The sequence below is a fragment of the Peromyscus leucopus genome, chromosome 6 (genome assembly GCF_004664715.2).
Source record: "Peromyscus leucopus breed LL Stock chromosome 6, UCI_PerLeu_2.1, whole genome shotgun sequence".
In the NCBI taxonomy this organism is placed as follows: Eukaryota; Metazoa; Chordata; class Mammalia; order Rodentia; family Cricetidae; genus Peromyscus; species Peromyscus leucopus.
Genome location: NC_051068.1, coordinates 72,151,267 through 72,170,299, shown reverse-complemented (window position 1 = coordinate 72,170,299; position 19,033 = coordinate 72,151,267). Strand labels below are relative to the sequence as shown.

Here is a 19,033-nt window from a genome sequence, read left to right as displayed (position 1 = left end):
AGGCAGAGACCTTGGCCAGCCTAATGGATGAGCTTCAGGCTCAGAGAGAGAGACCCTGAATATATTTATATTCAGACTATAAAGGCAAGGAGTGATGAAAGACACCTGGCATCAACTTTGGGCCTCTACATTTCTACACATCATATGCACAACACACACACACACACACACACACACACACACACACCCCGGCCTAAGTCCTTTGCAGAGATAGTTCTTGGTATGCCACATGGACTTGATATGAAACTCTCGAGCCTTTCCCTCAGAGAAAAATTAAAATATTCTTTGCCAGTGGTTGATCTTTTTACAGGACTAGAATTGCCAATTGTTGTCTTTTAATGTGAACAAATCCATGTTGTTCAGTTCAATTTAAATATCTGATCAATGACGATACTTTACTGTAATTTACCTAAATATTGCAAGGAAGATACTTGAGATTTGAAAATGACTTGTTATTTATTTGAGATCCTAGTTGAACTGGACACCCTGCAGTTTTAATTGCTAAATCTTGTAACTCTATGTAGTGCTCATGATGTAATAGCTTCAAAGTCACCCTCGGGAACACAAAACTATCCTTTTCTTCTTAAATACTATAATGCAAGCCTTGAAGACATTAAGGTATTCTAATCTCATCTGACATCAACCCATGCTGTACCTGGAGCCCAAAGCACACACACAGACTGTCCCTATCATTCCTGTCAACATATCAGCTGGAAACTCACTACAAATATGACCTAAAACTGTGAGTCCTGTTTCTTGCTGTTCGACAATTCTTAGTAACCCAAATATTTAAAGCAGGCTTCTACTGTTCCCAGTAAGTATTCCTGCTTCACCCATCTATCATGAGACACGAGTTCTGAGATCTTTCACAAGTATAACATGATACTCTCGTGTGGCCTTTGACACCAAGAGGTTGGTGGTCGGTGTACAATGTCATAGAATGAATCTGTCACGCTGCTGTGGCACCCACGGTGCACCTTTCCTGTGCTTCGGCTTTATACCTCTGACTGCTCCGCTAGCCTTTGACCTCTTTGCTCTTTTCCCCCTTGTACTCATTAAATTTTTAAAATTATTTTATCTTTGAGATTATAATACAATGGCATCATTTCCCCTTTCTCTTTCCTCCCTTCAAACCCTCCTATATATCCTTCCTTGCTCTTTCAAATCCATGGCCTCTATTTTTTTCATAATTTGTTACATACAGATATATATATATATGCGTGCGCGCGCGCATATTCCTAAATACGTAAATACAGTCTATCTAGTCTATATACTGTTACTTGTATGTATGTTTTTAGGATTGACCATTTGGTATTGGGGTACCAACTGGTGCTCTCTCCTCCCTGGGGAAGACTATTTCTCTTGCTGTCGTCATTCCTTAGTGGCCTGTAGTTCTTTGTGTAGGGCTGAGGGCTGTGGTCTTTCTCCCACCCACACTGGCATGTCTATTGTTCCTGTCCTTGTTCAGCTCATGTTTAGGCATCCATGCTGGTGAGACTTTACAGGTGGAGCTTCTGGCATTACTGGTGAGTCTTTGATTGCCACTGGCTTCCCCCGTTTCTTCTTCATCATGGCATTCACAAACCAGATTCATCCTTCCTTCCTTCCTTCCTTCCTTCCTTCCTTCCTTCCTTCCTTCCTTCCTTCCCTCTTTCCTTTCTTCCTTCCTTTTTAATTCCTTCCTTCTTTCCTTCTTACTTCCTGTTTTCCTCCTTTCTTTCCTTCCTTCCTTCCTTCTTCCTCCCTTCCCTCCCTCCCTTCTGTGTATTTCATATGTGTGATATATGTATATGTATGCATATATGTGTGGGAGAGCATGCCCCACAGGAAGCCAAAGGAAGATGTCTGGTGTCTGTTCTATCACTCTATATTTTATGCCCTGGAGCAGGATCTCTCACTGAATCTGATCTGGCTAGTTGAATCTGATTAAGTTCCAAGATTTTGATGTCTCCAGTCCTTATCTTCCCTCTCGTCCCTCCCCCTCTGTTCCCCATGCTGGGGCCACAGGCACACACACCAGCTGTCTTACATGGGTGCTGAGGATCTGATCTTAGGTCCTCCTGCTTGCACAGTAAGCACTGTTGGCAATCGATCACCTCCTGGCTCGGCAAATGCTGTCTGTATTGACTTCCCATTCCTCATACACAGCTGGCTATTTGATCGGCTGTGCAACATCACTAAATCCTTGTTCACACTCTGCAGGCACGCCTTTATTTCCTTTTTCTCTTTGCCAAAATCTTAAGTGTTGCTGCCTTACCCTATAAGGATTGTTCCCTACGTAGATCCACCACCAAAGACCACTTAATTTATAAAAGTCCAATTTCATAATAAAATTTATGGCATTGTTTTTAAAATACACATCAATTTTTTTCCTTAAATAATTAAATCCAGGGCTGGGGAGACAGTTTAATAGGGAAAGTATTTATCATGTAAGCATAATGACCTGAGTTTGATCAACAGCAACTATGCCAAAAATTTAAATAAAATAGAAAAGCCAGGTGTGGTATCTTACACTGATAATCCTAGGAAAAGCTGGGTGTGGTAGTTTACACTGATAATCCCAGTGTTGGAGAGACTGAGACAGGTAGATTTCTGGAGCCCACTGGCCACACAGCCTAGCCTGAGCTAGAAGAGAGTTCCAAAGTAGTGAGAAACCTTACCTCAAAGGAAGTAGATGGCTCCTGAGGAATGCCACCTGGTGCCCTCTGACCTCTCTGCACATACCCGTGCACCCACCCACAAGAGCACACATACACAAATAATTAACCCCCTTCATATTTTAAAATACATAGTGGCCTATAATGGTAGAAAACTTTCGTTTTGCTCTATGTCTGTCCTCTAATGTTTTAGAGAGCTGATGAGCTAGGGCATCATTGGTGATCCAGAGGAAGCATGAATGGTAGCACAGGGGAAATCTCAGAACTGGAGAGCTTGTTTACTGATCCGTCTGGATTTCCCCATGTGTTGTGGGTTCCGAAAAGGATGGAGATGAGCGGCTGTGGACCAGAGCCAACATCAATAGGAACCAGGAGAGAGTGCGCCGACGGCTAATGATGGTTAATGTCTGTGTGCTTTTCAGAACATCGAGCTGAAGGTTGAAGTGGAGAGCCTGAAACGAGAACTCCAGGACAGGAAACAGCATCTGGATAAGACATGGTGAGTTGCAGGCTGAGTTCTGTGCTGAGCAGTGTGTACACACGAGTTTCGTCCTGCCCCAGACTCGGGCTCACTCACCAGAGAGGAATGGATTCAGAGGCAAAGTCCTGAACCTTAGCCTGTGGTTGATATATTGTGCACCCCAATAAACTTACCTGGAGGTCAGAGAACAGAACAGCCACTATATTAAACATAGAGGTTAGGCAATGGTAGCACATGTCTTTAATCCTAGCGTTCCGGAGGCAGAGATCTATCCAGATGGATCTCTGTGAGTTCAAGGCCACACTGGAAACTGCCAGGCATGGTGACACACACCTTTATTCCCAGGAAGTGATAGCAGGAAGCAGAAAGGTGTGAGGACCAGGAACTAGAGGTCTTTTAAGCTTTTAGGCTTTTAGCTGCAGTTCAGCTGAGATCCATTCAGATGAAGACACAGAGATTTCCAGTTTGAGGAAACATTATTGGCTGAGAAGTTGGCAATGTGAGGTTAGCTGTGGTTTGTTCTTTTTCTCTGATCTTTCAGAAATTACCCCAATAGCTGGCACCAGGTTTTTTATTTTATAAGACCGTTTAAGATTCATGTTACATTAGCCTTCGCATTTGAATGTGGGATCTGATTTGGGATGTGAAGCCATGGATTTCATGTTTCCTTGGATGCACCTGTTACTTGGTCAGATACATTTTGGCATGGATGGGTGACTTTCCCACACCTGAGACTGCAAATTTCCTGTTAAATAGGAAAGAACTAATCAGGAGGCAGTGAATGTTAAGTATTTGCAAACAACATTATCAGAAATGATCAGTCAGTCTAAAAAAAAAAAAAAAACAAGAGCTGGTTCAGGGAAAACGGTCACTCTCATGTTCTTCTGGTGACAGTGGGGGATTATGATATTTTTGGTATGATTTATTAATTTTTAAGGTGAAAAAAATCGTAAAATTCCTAGAGGAACTCTATTCCTCATAAATAAGGATGCCCATGAGAGGAGAAAGCTAAGAATGCTTCTGCATCATTCTTTGTAATGGCAGAAAACTTCAAGCAACCATCCACTGATCAGCCAATGACTGAACATATTTCAGGACATCTGTCCTGTGGCCTATTACAGTTATATGTACTTTGATAAAGGTGGCATACTTTTCTAAAATATGAAAAACTGGGTTATAGAGAGCTGAATTTATCTCAGAATAATTAAAGTGTGTTCCATTCTCTAAAGCTCCTGGTTCCAGCCTATCAGGTGAATTTCTCAAGAGATGTGGGGCTAACGGAGAAGCTGATCCCCTAAAGTTGCCATTGTCGGATGCTTGGGCTATTTCTTTGACTTTTTGTCCATTCCTGCTTCACAAAGGCTATTTGATCCCAACACCAGAAGATGGGGCTAGCCTCTGGGATGGCGCTGATTAGCGCCCACTATAAATCAAGGAGTCCTACAATCTCTGGGAATATCTGATCCATCTCCATGGTGACAAACTCCTGGTCCAAATAGTAAAGCGTGCTATGATTTAATGCAGTTCTTCACTCTGGGAACAAGATGATGATGGTTCATGGTTCTCAAAAATGGCTTAAAACACAAACAAAACCTAACCGGAATTAAGATAACTCAGCACCTGGTCTGGGCCCCCAAACTTCTAATCCTCAGATATCCAAAGGACAGCTGTTGTGCACTATAAATAAACTGGTGATACCTTACCCCTCATGCTAGTGCCTGGACAGCCATCCCTAGGGATATCAGAGCAGCCACATGCAGCCCAAACCAGAGTGTACTCAGATTAAATATCTGCTCTCTGCCCGGGACCTTGAACACTTGATAGAATTCTGTAGAAGTGTCCCAGACTCAGGACAGTGAGTCTATGCATTCCTGGTTGTAAAGGAGGGCATTTCGGTGGCTGCCCAAATGAATGTATGTCCTGGCAACCTAAATGGAATGAATAGTTAAAACCCAAACAACAGGGAAGCAGGCTGTTAGCAATCCCTCTAGGAGAGCACTTTACCTGGGAAAGTCCATGACCATGATCATAGCTGCTGACTCCTTTGCCTTCACTATGAGCATCTCCTCTTGAAGCTATTGCAATCATGGTAACCTCAGGGCAGCAGACCTGCCCTGATTGACAAGAACAAATGAACCTACAAGTCCTGAAAGGTCAGATGAAAAGGTCAGACAGAGTGGGTCCTGGGAACAGTGCCGCAGCAGGGCTTCATGTTCTCCTCCGAGGTGTGAGCGCCTGGCTGGAGCGATCTGAGTCTGCACATGAGGTTGGGGGTCTGCTCTAATTAGCAAATGCTATGTGGTTTTAGGACCGATGCGGAGGATCTCAACAGCCAGAATGAAGCAGAGCTCCGGCATCAGGTTGAGGGACGGCAGCAGGAGACAGAACAAGTTTATGAGCTCCTAGAGAACAAGATCCAGCTGCTGCAGGAGGTGAGGAGTGTCCGCAGGTCCAGACGGGAGAAGTGGTCCCCCAAAGCCTCTCCAGGGCCACCCTATCTTCTTCTGGCCTAGCTGCTCTCCTTTACTTCTCCTCTCCGTCAAATACCCCTGTATCTTGGAGCGCCTGACCTCGGTGGGACTAGCCCACCGCTCAGCTCTCCTTCTTTTCTCAGGAATCCAGGCTGGCAAAGAATGAAGCCACGCGGATGGCAGCTCTGGTGGAGGTGGAGAAGGGGTGTAACCTGGCGCTCTCGGAGAAGCTGATGGATGCTGCTGCTACGGACAGGAGAGACACACGGGGAGACCAGGTGAAGCCTGGCCAATACTCGGAAGCCCTGGCCCAGAGGGACAGGTAGGCGTCTTTGGTAGTCTTTTCTTGGGCTTCCTTGTTCCCCAGGAGAGCACACTGTAGCCATGCTTTAAGTACTGATAGTAGGCTTTTTCACCCTTTCTAAGATGTCGTGTCCCTCTGGACCGGATTTCTTCTTAAGGTTGGCCCGTCAGTGGCATCCAGTAAGAAAGCTCACTGGTTTGTGGCAGGAGCCTAAATAGGGACAGGTCAATAATTAACGGTTGGATGGTTGCACAAAGAGACTCCTTCCATGTCTTTGGCCCAGGAGAATTGAAGAGCTGAGACAGAGCTTGGCTGCCCAGGAGGGACTTGTGGAACAGCTGTCTCAGGAGAAACAACACCTGCTACATCTGCTGGAGGAGCCAGTGAGCATGGAGGTGCAGGTGAGGCTCAGGCTGGGCGGCCTGGGCACCAGATCCCTAATTCCTTGAGCACTTGTTACTGATTGGTATACCACAAATCACTACACACTTCGCAGCTTATGACACGTGTCTTTATCATGCAAGCTTTTGTGCTGGAAATCCAGATGAGGCTCCTCTGGATCTTACTTTAAGGTCTCATGGGTCTGAAATCCAGGTGTGGACTAGGTTTCTCATCTGGAGGCAGGCCTTGGAAAGGCTCGGTATCTCAGGCCCCATGCATCACTGGCAGAACTGATTTCTGTGAGGTAGTAGAGTCATGGGATAAAGCCTGTTGCTCCTCTCTCTCCTTGCCTGTCTTTTCGGGGGCTCTCCTGACTATGACAGACCCACTGTTTGGTTAGTTTAAAGTCAACTGATGATGGGGCTGGAGAGATGGGTCAGCAGTTTAAGAGTGCACACTGCTCTTTAGACTAGAGTTTGGTTCCCAGCACCCATGTCAGGCAACTTAAAACACCCATAACTCCAGCTTCAGGGAAATCTAGCTCCTCCGGCCTCTGTGGGCACTTGTACCAACATGCTCACACCCACACTCAGATTCATACAAACACGTAATTAAAAACAAACAAATAGCCGGGTGGTGGTGGTGCACACCTTTAATCCCAGCACTCGGGAGGCAGAGGCAGGCGGATCTCTGTGAGTTCGAGGCCAGCCTGGTCTACCAAGTGAGTTCCAGGAAAGGCGCAAAGCTACACAGAGAAACCCTGTCTCGAAAAAAAAAAAAAAAAAAAAAAATATTTTTAAAGCCAATCAGTTAGAACTCAATTATATCTGGAAATTCTGCTCACTTTGATGTAGACTGTAGCACAGTGGTGCAGTGATATTCCGTCATGCTTGTCATGTAGTATTTATTGAGAAGCAAATCTTTCTCTATAACACTCCAAGGAGGTGGATAGTACACAAAGATATAGGGAGATACCAGAGAATTATGGGGAGAGTCTTAAAGTCTCCCAACAATGCTGAGTGATTTATAACTACAAACAATGATCTTTTAAAGTAAGCTTTACTATAAAAGACCTTGCAAATAAATAAAAAAAAAACCATGCATCAAAATTAAGCAGACCCAAAGTCTATACAACTTAATGAAATTATGTATTGGCATTCACAATTGAAGCTGTGAAGCTTTATATTAAGTTTTACACTTTCACAGTTAAATCTTTGTATGCACTCAGTCATTACCAAAACCAAAAATGACATGGCTTGAAGCTAGAAAACAATTATCTTTTGCATCCTCTTTTATCATTTCTATCTGTTACCTGCCATTGGTCCTTTGCATCCCCTCACATTTAACCTTTCTTGTTCTCTTTCTTTCTTGTTACACTGAACCCACATGCATATTTGTTGACATACATTATTGGTGACCAGATTCCACATATTTGATGGAATAAGTGGTTTATTTCTTTCTGAGACCAAACTTAATATTGTACATTATTAGTCCATCTGTTTTTCTGCAATATTTTAAACTTCACTTTTCCTTAGATCTGAGTAGTAGTCCATTATATATGGTGTGTGTGTGTAACAAATTTTATTATCCATTCCTCTGTTCATGTACGACCATGATGATTCCAATTCCTTGCTGTAGTGAATAAAGCAGTAATAAACATGGGCGCAAACATCTCTGCGGTAGGGTGTGGAGCTCTCTGGGTCTGTGTCCGGGAGTGAAATAGCTGGGTCATATGGTAGTTCTATTTTTTCATTTTTGGGGAAGTATCCAAATGGTTCACCGCCACCAACAGTAAATAAAGGTTCCTTTCTCTCCACATCTTCTCTGGCATTTGCTATCATCTGTGTTGATGGCAGCCATCTGTCTGGAATGAGGCAGTATCCCTTGGTAGTTTTAAGTTGCATTTCTCTGATGGCTTGGAACACTGAACACTTTTTAAATAGTTATTGGCCATTTGTCTGTCTGTCTTCCCTCTGTCTTTCTTTTGAAACTGTCTATTCGGTTCATTTGCCCGTTTGTTGACTGGCAGTTTGATTTCCTTGGTATTTAATTTCTGGTGTTCTTTGTAAATTCTGGATATTAGCCCTTGTCTGAAGTGCAGCTGCTAACGATTGTCTTCCATCTTGTGGGCTGTCTGTTCACTCTGCTGATGATTTCCTTTGCTGAATGGAAACTTTATTTTCAATATAGTCCCATCTGTGGATACTTGGAGTTAGTGCTTGTGCAGTTTTAATGTTCATGGGGCTGGAGAGATGGCTGAGCTGTTAAGAGCACCTACTGCTTTTTCATAGGATCTGAGTTTAATTCCCAGTGCCCACATGGTGACTTAACAACCATCTGTAAATCCAGTTCCAAGGGGGATCTAACACCCTCTTCTGGCCTCCATGGGCACTGCACAGACATACATGCAGGCAAAACACCCGAACACATAAAATAAAAATAAATGGATCACAAAACATATTGAAAAATTCTTGCCTAGCTCAGTGTGTTGAAGAGTATCCCTGTACTTTTCTGAAAGTTTCAGCATTTCAGGTTTTAAATGAAGGTCTTTGATCCACTTTGAATTGATTTTTGTACAAAGTGAAAGGTAAGTACCTAGTTTCCTTCTTCCGCAGGTGGAAAGTCAGTTTTGCCGGCACCATTTGTTGCATAGGCTGCATTTTTTTCCAAAGTAGTTTTTCCCTCTTTTGTCAGAAGTTAAGTGAGCATAGATTTGCCATTTTAGTTTTAGGTTCTATAGTCTATTCCATTAGTCTGTCTGTCTATGTTTATGCCAGGACCAGGCTGTCTTTGTTACTGTGGTATAGTTTGAGGTTAGTATTGTAATATCACCACCATCAGTTGTCCTTACTTCTTAGGATTGCTTTGGTTATTTGTGGTCTTCTGTGGTTCTAGACAAACTCTACAATTATTTTTTCTAAACCTGTGAGGCATGATATGGAAATTTCAATAGGTATTGCATCAATTCTGTATATTAATTTTGGTAGTATAGACATTTTTATAATATTAATTCTTCCTATCCAGGAATAAGAAATATTTTTCCAGTATCTAATATTTTCTGTGATTTCCTTTTTCAATAACTTGAAACTTTTGTCTTAGAGATCTTTCACTTCTTTAGCTACATTTATTTCTAAATATCTACTTTCCAGAAGTGGTGTTTGGAATAATTTTCCTAATTTCTTTCTCAGAGTATTTGTATAAATCTCAGTACTGAATTTTCTTTTCTTTTCTTTTCTTTTCTTTTCTTTTCTTTCTTTCTTTCTTCCTTCCTTCCTTCCTTTCTTTCTTTTTCAAAATATTGAGTTTGAATCTTACAACTTTACTGTGTAAATATCTACTTTTCTTTCTTTCTTTTTCTAAATATTGAGTTTGAATCTTGCAACTTTACTGTGTAAATATCTACTTTCCAGGTGTGGTGAATGGAATAATTTTTCTAATTTCTTTCTCAGATCATTTGTATAAATAAGAGCTACTGGGTTTTCTTTCTTCCTTTCTTTTTTTTTTTAATAATATTGATTGTGCATCTTGCAACTTTACTGTGTTAATTATGTCCAAGAGTTTTCTAATAGACTCAAAATGGTCTTTTAAGTAAAGAATCCCTACAAATAGGCATAGTTTGACTGCTTCCTTCTTTTATGTTTTTCTCTTGTCCAGACTCTGAACATGTTTGCCATGCATTTTGTTTAAAAACAAAACAGCACTTCAAAGGGATGAAAATTACACAAAGGTATAGATACCAGAGAACCATGGGGACAGTCTTAGAGTTTTCTGTAGTCAGATCTTTTCGTTGGGACTGCCAGCTTGCCAATAATGACATAGTGACTTCTTATTAATTATGAAAGCTCAACCAATAGCTTAGGCTTGTTTCTAACTAGCTCTTACAATTTAAATTAGCCCATATTTGTATTAATTTATGTTCTACCATGTGGCTTTTACCTCTGTCCCATTTTATGTGTCCAACTCATTGCACATCTGGCTGATGACTCTCCACATCTCTGCCCTTCTTCTTCCCAGCATCCTCTCTGCCCCCCAAATCCTGCCAGCTATTGGCCATTCAGCTTTTTATTAAACCAGTCCGAGTGACCAATCTTCACAGTGTACAAAAAGATTATTCCACATTTCCCCCTTTTAGTCTAAATAAAAAGGAAAGGATTTAACTCTTAACATGATAAAACTATATACAATAAGAACAATTATCAGGTAAGAATTACATTTACAATGTCCAGTCCATTGATATTTGGCAAATTTAGAGAAAATATTCAATTATCTATCCTCTCTTGGTGAGTCCAAAGTTCTGTACCTAACTTACCTTTTATAATAACTAAGGAAAACTATAATTATCTAGTTTTCAACTCCATCAAAGACCCCAGAAGGATATAATACTACCTGAGTAAACAGGAAGTGCAGTGCAAGCCATTTCCAAAACGACAGAGACATATGGCTGCCTGGACAGTTACCCAAAGTTTTTCTGCAAAATTAGGGCATCCATCTTCAGCCTACAGGCCTAGAATATCTGACAGACTTTTCTGTAAAGCAGGAATTTTTGAAGAACTGTCCTACCCTGTCTTGGTAAAGTTCAGCAGTTGCTTTTCTTTGTGTCCTGCTGATCCAGTTTGGACAGTAACTGTCAGCAGTTGAGGCAAGGGCAGTTTCTTGCCCAGTGGCTAACTTTTGCCACAAAGAAAGCAAACTCCATATGGAAGTTCTTGGATGTCCACTATCTTCCCTGCATTAGATTGGTGCTGCCAGGAGCAGACGTGTCTCATTGTCATAAAAAGTCTTATGTTATTAAAACATTTTAAATTTCATATTTTGTAGGTCTTTGAAGTATTTGAAGATCACTTATCCATCTAAAATATATCTCTGATGACCTTGAAAACATAACTAACGTGACTATAAGTTTGATTGTTATAGGCGACTGTTAACCTGTATTTATTATCCTAAATAACTTTCAAAAGACTAAAACTTTATATGACCTTTTAAAATGAGCTGCATAGGTGCAAAACCTTAAACAAGAATAGAAACATATATACAGTATAACAAAAATAACCTTAAATTTGTATCAGTATACAAAAATCCATAACAATGTAAAATATTTACGACTAGTATTTGCTTTTTAGTTTAAAAGTAGATTCAATAATCTACCCTTTTATTCTATCATTTCTATACTGTATCCCTCCTTTTTCCTTCAGAAAGAGATCCTTGAATCTAATGCCTTTGTTAGATCTTTTTCCTGACCATGACAAATAACAACTTGTAACTAACACCCCTAAATGATGACAAACATCTATAACTCATCAAATGACCAAAATCCACCCACCCTACCTCTTGGGAATGTGGGTGTCATATTTTCTAGACTGATTTCTGTTGTCTTGTGGCACTGGCATCTTTAGGAGACCCCGGGAAAATTGGGATAATGGTCAAGTCCTGGGGGAGTTCGCTGTATTATTTGTTGTCCAGGCTCTGCAAAATGGGAAAGTGCAAGGCTTATCTGAAGTTCTGGCTGGACCATCTCAGCCAGCAGCCTTGAAGCTGTTCTGGATTAAGAACTCTGAGGAAACTGCAACAGAGACACTCTGAGAAGCTGGATCACCTGGCCCACCCATTTTCATTGGCGTCTGGTCCTCTTGATCTGTCTTGTAGGGTTTTTTTTTTAGGTTTTGTTTTCTTTATGTCTGTAGCTGGGATTTTCAGGTGTTCTTCCCCAGTTAAATCTGGTCCTCTTTAACCTTGAACAAATCCACAGCCTTTTTTTGCCCTGTGGAAACAAAAATATAACCTCTTCAATGAAGTAACATATTTTTTTTGCTTTCATTTTGAAGTTTAAGACATTTTAAAAATATATAGGTTGCTTTAATTTAGTAGTTTTTATAATCCAATGTCCTTCAGCAGTTATTGTTTGCTCATCAGCAATCAAAAAATTTAAAGACAACACAATAACATACAGGATCCAGACTCCCTGTGTACTTTCCAACTTTATGTGGCTTTTTCCATTACATTACTTTTTCTTTAAAGACTTTATTATTTTTAAACTATTTTTATGACTGTTTATTCCCTTTTTCTTTCTTTTTTTTTCTTAAGTACATTTTTAAACACAGTGTAACCTGTTTAGAGGTTTTTTTTGTTTTTGTTTTTTTTATCTGAATCTATTTTACTGTGTATCTGTAACTTTTTCTGTTTGCATGAGCAAAACTTAAACCACTGTGTAGCTTAACTCATGGTGTGCTGGTGGCTGGCTCCACCCACCTTGGTTCCCTGAGAGTCTAGCCTCATGGTGGAGGTACCAGCAGGTGCCACATTTATTGCTCCAGCTCCAGTAAGTTTCTGGGTCCACACTGCTGTAGCATTTCTACCTCAACTCATGCCACCAAGTAGCACACCACCAGCTGTGCACAAATCTCACATAAGTGCTCAGTAGCAGGGCCTCTTAAAAGACCCCTGCCTCTGTTTGCCACTAGCATCAAGCCTAATTGAGAGACTGCAAGGAAGCTGTATTTGACTCTGTGTTCCAATTTTTTTTTTTTTTAACTTTCTCAGGCTTTATGTGGTTGTACATGGTCCAGGTTGGGTGCCATTTGTAGGCAGATTTTTTTTTTTCTGTCACTCCTGCCAGCTTCCAAATCATAACACGAAGACTTGTTATTACTTATAAATGCTCAGCTGATAGCTTAGGCTTGTTTCTAACTAGTTCCTATAACTTAAATTAATCCATATTTTTATTAATTTATTTTCTACCATGTGGCTTTTACCTCTTGTGGGAGCCCAAATTACTCAGGGTCAGAGAATCTGAGCCTGCTTTACCTAGCAGGGCTGCATAATGGGATGATTTGACCATGGGCATATTTACCAGGTGTTTGGAAGGGTCTACACTTGGCTGTATGGTATGCTTTGATCTTGCAAGGGGGAGTCTTTTGCCTCTTTCCTTGGCATATTATAAAAAGCCCTTTTGAATAAACAAAGGGGCTGTTGGGTATTGACCCAGGCCCTCCTGAAACTATCCTATGTCTCTGTCTTTCTCCTCATCATCTATCTTTCTATTTGATATTTTCTCATTCCTCTCTCCTCTACCCAAGAACCCTTTGATAGGTGGGAGCTGGTTGGAGCTGGTCTCCCAGCAGACTCCCACAACCTCTATCCCATTTTGTGTGTCCAACTCACTTCACGTCTGGCTGGCACTCGCCACATCTCTACCCTTCTTCTTCCCAGTGTCCTCTCCGCCTCCCCAATCCTGCCTAGCTATTAGCTTTTCAGCTTTTCATTAAATCAATCTGAGTGAGCAATCTTCACAGTGTACAAAAAGATTATTCCACAACAGTTCTCCCAGCAATGCCAAATGGTTTCTAGCTCCCTACAACATAGAATGTGGTTTTGATATTGGAGAGCCTGCCTCTACTGTGGAGAAAATGATGATAGTATCAACTATCTTGAAAGCAACCACAGCCCGAGTGCCCTTCCTCCACTTGACTTTCAACTTACTAAAGCCACATTTTCTAAGTGGGCCCCAGAATGTATCTATGCTTAAGCAACACAATTTCTAGACATTTTCCAATTTCTATGTTGTTTTTAGACAAAACAAAATGTGCATTTTGCTGGAGCCTGCAAGCTAGTGCATGTGGAGCACAGCATTCTCATCATGTTCTTCCTCCCCACAGTCCAGACCTGGGGTGACTAGGCCCTCAACTCTCAAGCCCAGACTTGTCCTTCATCTAGTTCTGGGCAGCACTTGGCTGAGGTGAGTGATATAGAGGACATCTTAGAGGGCGTAGAGTCTCTCAGTCACAATCTCCAATGGAAACTCCTGATAAGTAAAAGCAAAGAGCAGGTCAGAATCTTGTAGTTCATCGAGGGTCTCCGAATACTCTGAATCCCATTCTTCATAAAGATCAAAGCCCAAGTCTAGGTCAAGGAGGCATTCTCACGGATGCTATACTCAATCAAGGTACCATTCGCTTAGAACATGATCTGAAGTGGGTCCTAAACACCAGCATATCCAAGGCAAAGGAGCCTGAGTCACTCTCCATCTAATTACAGAAGACATCTGGCAGCGGGCCAAATCCAGATCCTGACCATTGCCTGAGGGTAGTTGGCCAAGACTCTGTGTTGTGTCTGCATCATCAGGAAGTATTGTCTCAATATGGATGACTGAGCAGTGTCAATGTGGTTTATGATCCATGGACTAGGCTATCATGTGGTTTTGCTTTTGTGTACTTAGAGAGGTTAGATGACTCTAAGGAAGCTATAGAAAGGGCATACAGAATAGGGATGCAGAGCAGAAGAATTCATGTGGACTATTCTATCACCAAGAAAGCACAGGTCTACCCCAGGCATTTACATAGGCAGACTAACCCTTGGCAGTGGTGGAGATAGTGGCAGGGGTAGACATTAGGATCCTCACTGTGATAGAGGATACGATGACACATAGGAATGACAGATATGAATATTATGATTACCAGTGCAGATCACCTTCTCCCGATTATAGCTGATACAGAGCACAGGCAAGAGTTCCATCCTACAGCCCAAGATGACATTGATAATAGAGTAGTTGCAGCCAAGGACTTTCCTTCCTTTCTTTTGATTCTGGATTTCCCCATGCTTCCAGTACTCCGTAGTCAAAAAAAAGGTCTCTGGTTGATTTAATCTATACTTGGCTAGATGCAAATTGCTGTTTTCTACCCCTTTTGCTATATATAGTCTTATCGATGTTAATTGTTGTTTTGAGTAGATCAACATCATGAGCTAAAAGGAGCCCTGTGTTATGCTTGGTAATTCTTCATTGCTTTTACAGAGGATTAACTCTAACCATGAGGAAAGAAATGATCTTTCGAAAGCTTTTGTGACAGGTACTGTAGTAGACATATTGAATATCTGCGGTCATAACAATCTGCTTTTTAACCTTCTCTTGAGGAAGATGAGTAGCACTGTAAGTAGGTCAGCCATGCCAGGTTTGTCTGGAGTGGCATGAAATAGTCAATGGTGAGTGTAAAAAGTCTGAAGCTATCGGAGAAGATAAGGGACATTTCTTTTTGAAAAATGCAGTTTTGAAACTCTAAAAAATGAAGTCATTTTTTTAGAGATTAAAAACTTGTAGATTTCTATAAAACATGTTGTATTTGAAGTTACATGTTAAACCTTACAAACTTAAAGTGTGGTTATTATGTTAAACTTAGGGAAACCTAAGAATTCCCCTAATCACTCTATTACCTAGAACTATTATATAATTTGCTGTTTGAATTTTTGGTATTGGAACATGGGCTAAGTGCAGAGTGACACTGCATAGTACATAATCCTAAAATACATTTGGAGAAGAGTAATTTCAAATAAATGTAAACTTGAAAATGATGGGGAAGCAAAGGAGCCCCTCAGATGTATGGTTTAATGTATTGTTTCACATAAACAAATTCTGGAGTCTTGATAAAAGAGTGGGGAGTAGGCCAGGCAGTGGTGGTGCATGCCTGTAATCCCAGTACTTGGCAGTTAGAGACAAGTGGATCTCTGTAAGTTCAAGGCCAGTCTGGTCTACAGAGTGAGTTCCAGGATAGCTATGGCGATTACACAGAGAAGCCCAGTCTCAAAAAACCAAAAAGAAAAAAAGAGTGGTGACTAAGAATCAATTTAAAAGTGTTTTCCACAGCACACACTTAATCAGCACTTGAGCAGAGCAGGGATCTGTGAGTTCAAGCAACTGGGCTACCAAGTGAGTTCCAGGAAAGGTGCAAAGCTACACAGAGAAACCCTGCCTTGAAAAAAAAATTAAAAGTGTTTTCCAGCCTTGTCTATCCATAGCATAAATACTAGAGGGTAAGATCTGTAAGCAATAGAGGAAAGTAGATGGAATTTTTCAATAGGTGCTTAAGCCACAATGACTCTGAAAAGTATTTTATGTATACTTTGATTAGGGGAGAAAAAAACCTCTTGACTACAAAAAAGATCTGGCTTTCTGATTTGACTCTTTATGAGCTATGCAACATAGATACGCCACTTTTCCTTTCCTATCAATATAAAATTAGAAAATTAGCCTCAAACAGTCTCTAAAGCCTGTCAGGCTAACATTCTACAGCAATTACTCCAGCAGCTTCAGGAAAAATTATATGTATCCTTGAGTAAGCATTTTGAAAGACATAATACTATTGGGTAAATTCTGAAATAAAATCACCTATGTAGCTTGTTTTGTATTTCCTGATACACAAATGCTGCTATACTTAGTACCTATACATATTTGCATCCTCTTTGGTGACACTGAAGAGGATATATGTAGTTTGTAATACTAGTGATGGAGACTGGTTGGGTATCAGTTTTCACATCAGATTTAAAAAGCAAAAAGATTATTATTTCAAAAAGACAAAAATCACTTGTATTCTCCTCTGAAGGAATGCTCAGAACAAGCTAAGTACAGCAACCTAAAACAAAATGGCATCAGTATTTGCAGATAAAGTACATTAAATTCCACAATGTGTACTATCTTGATGTGCTTTTGAAATACTACCTGGTATCTATAAGGTTTATTATTGTCACCCAACATATACACTTAGAAACGCAATCATATCATGCTGTTAATTCTATCATACAGTATTTCCCTACTTTTTCATAGAACATTCATTTTGAGAGCAAACAAGTATACATCTGTACACTGATCAGTCAATCAGGGCTGCTTTGGTTGGATGCCACCTTAGGACCCATTCACCACCTGAAAACTGAGTGGGCCATGCCTCCTGCACAGTGAAGAGGGCACCATGGAACTCATGAGCACTGGGGCCTGTGAAAGGAAGTCCTCCTACGTGTTGGGGACAAGAAGCCCCCCATAGCTCATTTCCTTCTCTCCCTTTGATGACTCAAAGCTATGGGAAAACCATCAAGACTGGCAGTATATGTAGATGAGTTTTGTATTATCAGCTCTGAAATGACCCAAAGTGACTCAGAGCCTTTTAGTAAATGTCTACTCCAGTGTGTGCTCATATTGTGAATGAAAGGGTGGGTTCAGTCCGTGCTTCTAGACAGAGTGAAATGTTAGAGTGATTTCTGTAAGATCTCAAATACTCTTGGCAATCTTTAAGTGCTTCATATTAACTTCTGGACGGTGTTATGGTTTAATGTGAGATATCCTTCACAGGCTCATGTGTTTGAACGTTTGGTCCCCAATAGGTGGTATGTTTTAGGTTATATAAACTTTAAGTGTGTCACTGGGATACAGGCCTTGGGGATTATAGCTTTACTCTGTTTCCATTTTGCTCTGCTTCCTGATCCTCTTAGAGTTAAGGGAGAGCCTATAACCACAGCATTAGCCACTGCCATGCCTTTCCTGCCATGATAGATTCTATATATGCTCAAACTCTGAGCAAAACCAAACCTCTCTTATGATGCTTCTTTTCAGGTGTTTTATCAATGATGAGAAAAGTGACAGACACAGAAGGATCAGTCAAGTCCAAGTTCAGGGAAGGAATTTTGCTCTTTCTATGCTGATTGGGTTGTGAAGCCTCCTGGCTTGTAAATAGGGAAGCAGAACGACAAGAATCAGCTTGGATTTTGAAATTTGAATCTTAGTGGCACTATTCCCTAAATGAATAACACTGAAGAAACATAGTTTCCTCTTCTGTAAAAATACCCAGTATTCAGTCACTTAGGAAGGTTAAAAATAATAAATGTGAAGTATCTTGTATGCTGTCCAAAACATCATAACAACTACTATAATTATCCATAATAACAACTTTAAAGTGGCTAAGCAGATATGTAAAAATATTGTCAATGGGTCTTCTGTTACAAACTTCTCTCAAATTGTAACTACCTTCATTTTACAAAACAACAAAAATGTAAAATTAATAAATATATCAGTCCTCAGTGACATTAATGGTCACAATTCTCTCATTGTATCTGTCAACCTAGACGATGACTGAACTCTAGAGTGGCCAGTTTGCATTCTTGCTCCCCAGGACACACACCAGTGTGAATAGTTCAGGAAAAACTAGTCACAGTGATTCTTCTGTTTATTTACTAAACAAAAAAAATTGAGGCTTGCCGGGCGGTGGTGGCACACGCCTTTAATCCCAGAACTTGGGAGGCAGAGGCAGGCGGATCTCTGTGAGTTCGAGGCCAGCCTGGGCTACCAAGTGAGTTCCAGGGAAAGGCGCAAAGCTACACAGAGAAACCCTGTCTCGAAAAACCTAAAAAAAAAAAAAAGAAAGAAAGAAATATTGAGGCATTTTTTTCTGCTATATCTTGGGTACATTTAGACATAAATGGTTCCAATTATTATAATATAAAATGAGATAGTTGGTTGGATTTCTTAATCATATGAACCCAGGGTATTTTAAAATAATCATCAGGGCTGGAGAGATGGCTCAGCAGTTAAGAGCACTGTCTGCTCTTCCAGAGGACTCAAGTTCATTTCCCAGCAACCACATGGTGGCTCACAACTGTTTGTATCTCCAGTTCTAGGGGACCAAAACAATTAATGCACATAAAATAAAAATAAATAAATTATAAAATATTCATCAAAGAATATTTTTTCCTTGGTAATAAAATCAATGCATATTGTAGAATTCCCTTAGCAAGTACTACTTAGAATACTTTGTATAGTAACTTGATTTAATTATACCCTGAAAATAACTGTGAGGTAGATATTATATGGTTGTTTGTGTTTGTGCATCTATCTATCTATCTATCTATCTATCTATCTATCTATCTATCTATCTATGCAGAACTTAACTTAGAATACAATAATGCTTATTTTCATATATAAATTTTT

At 40.5% G+C, this 19,033-nt stretch overlaps 1 protein-coding gene and 1 pseudogene across 1 annotated transcript in view; both read left to right on the top strand.

Moving 5' to 3' along the window:
* The window catches only part of LOC114680909 (myomegalin-like), a 199,198-nt gene that overhangs the window by 98,596 nt on the left and 81,569 nt on the right, over positions 1 to 19,033 (top strand). The window contains 4 exon segments of the mRNA XM_028854083.2: positions 3,080 to 3,156; positions 5,447 to 5,570; positions 5,753 to 5,931; positions 6,197 to 6,314. Coding sequence (XP_028709916.1) covers positions 3,080 to 3,156; positions 5,447 to 5,570; positions 5,753 to 5,931; positions 6,197 to 6,314 — 498 coding nt within the window.
* LOC114680930 lies at positions 12,566 to 15,794 on the top strand (annotated as a pseudogene).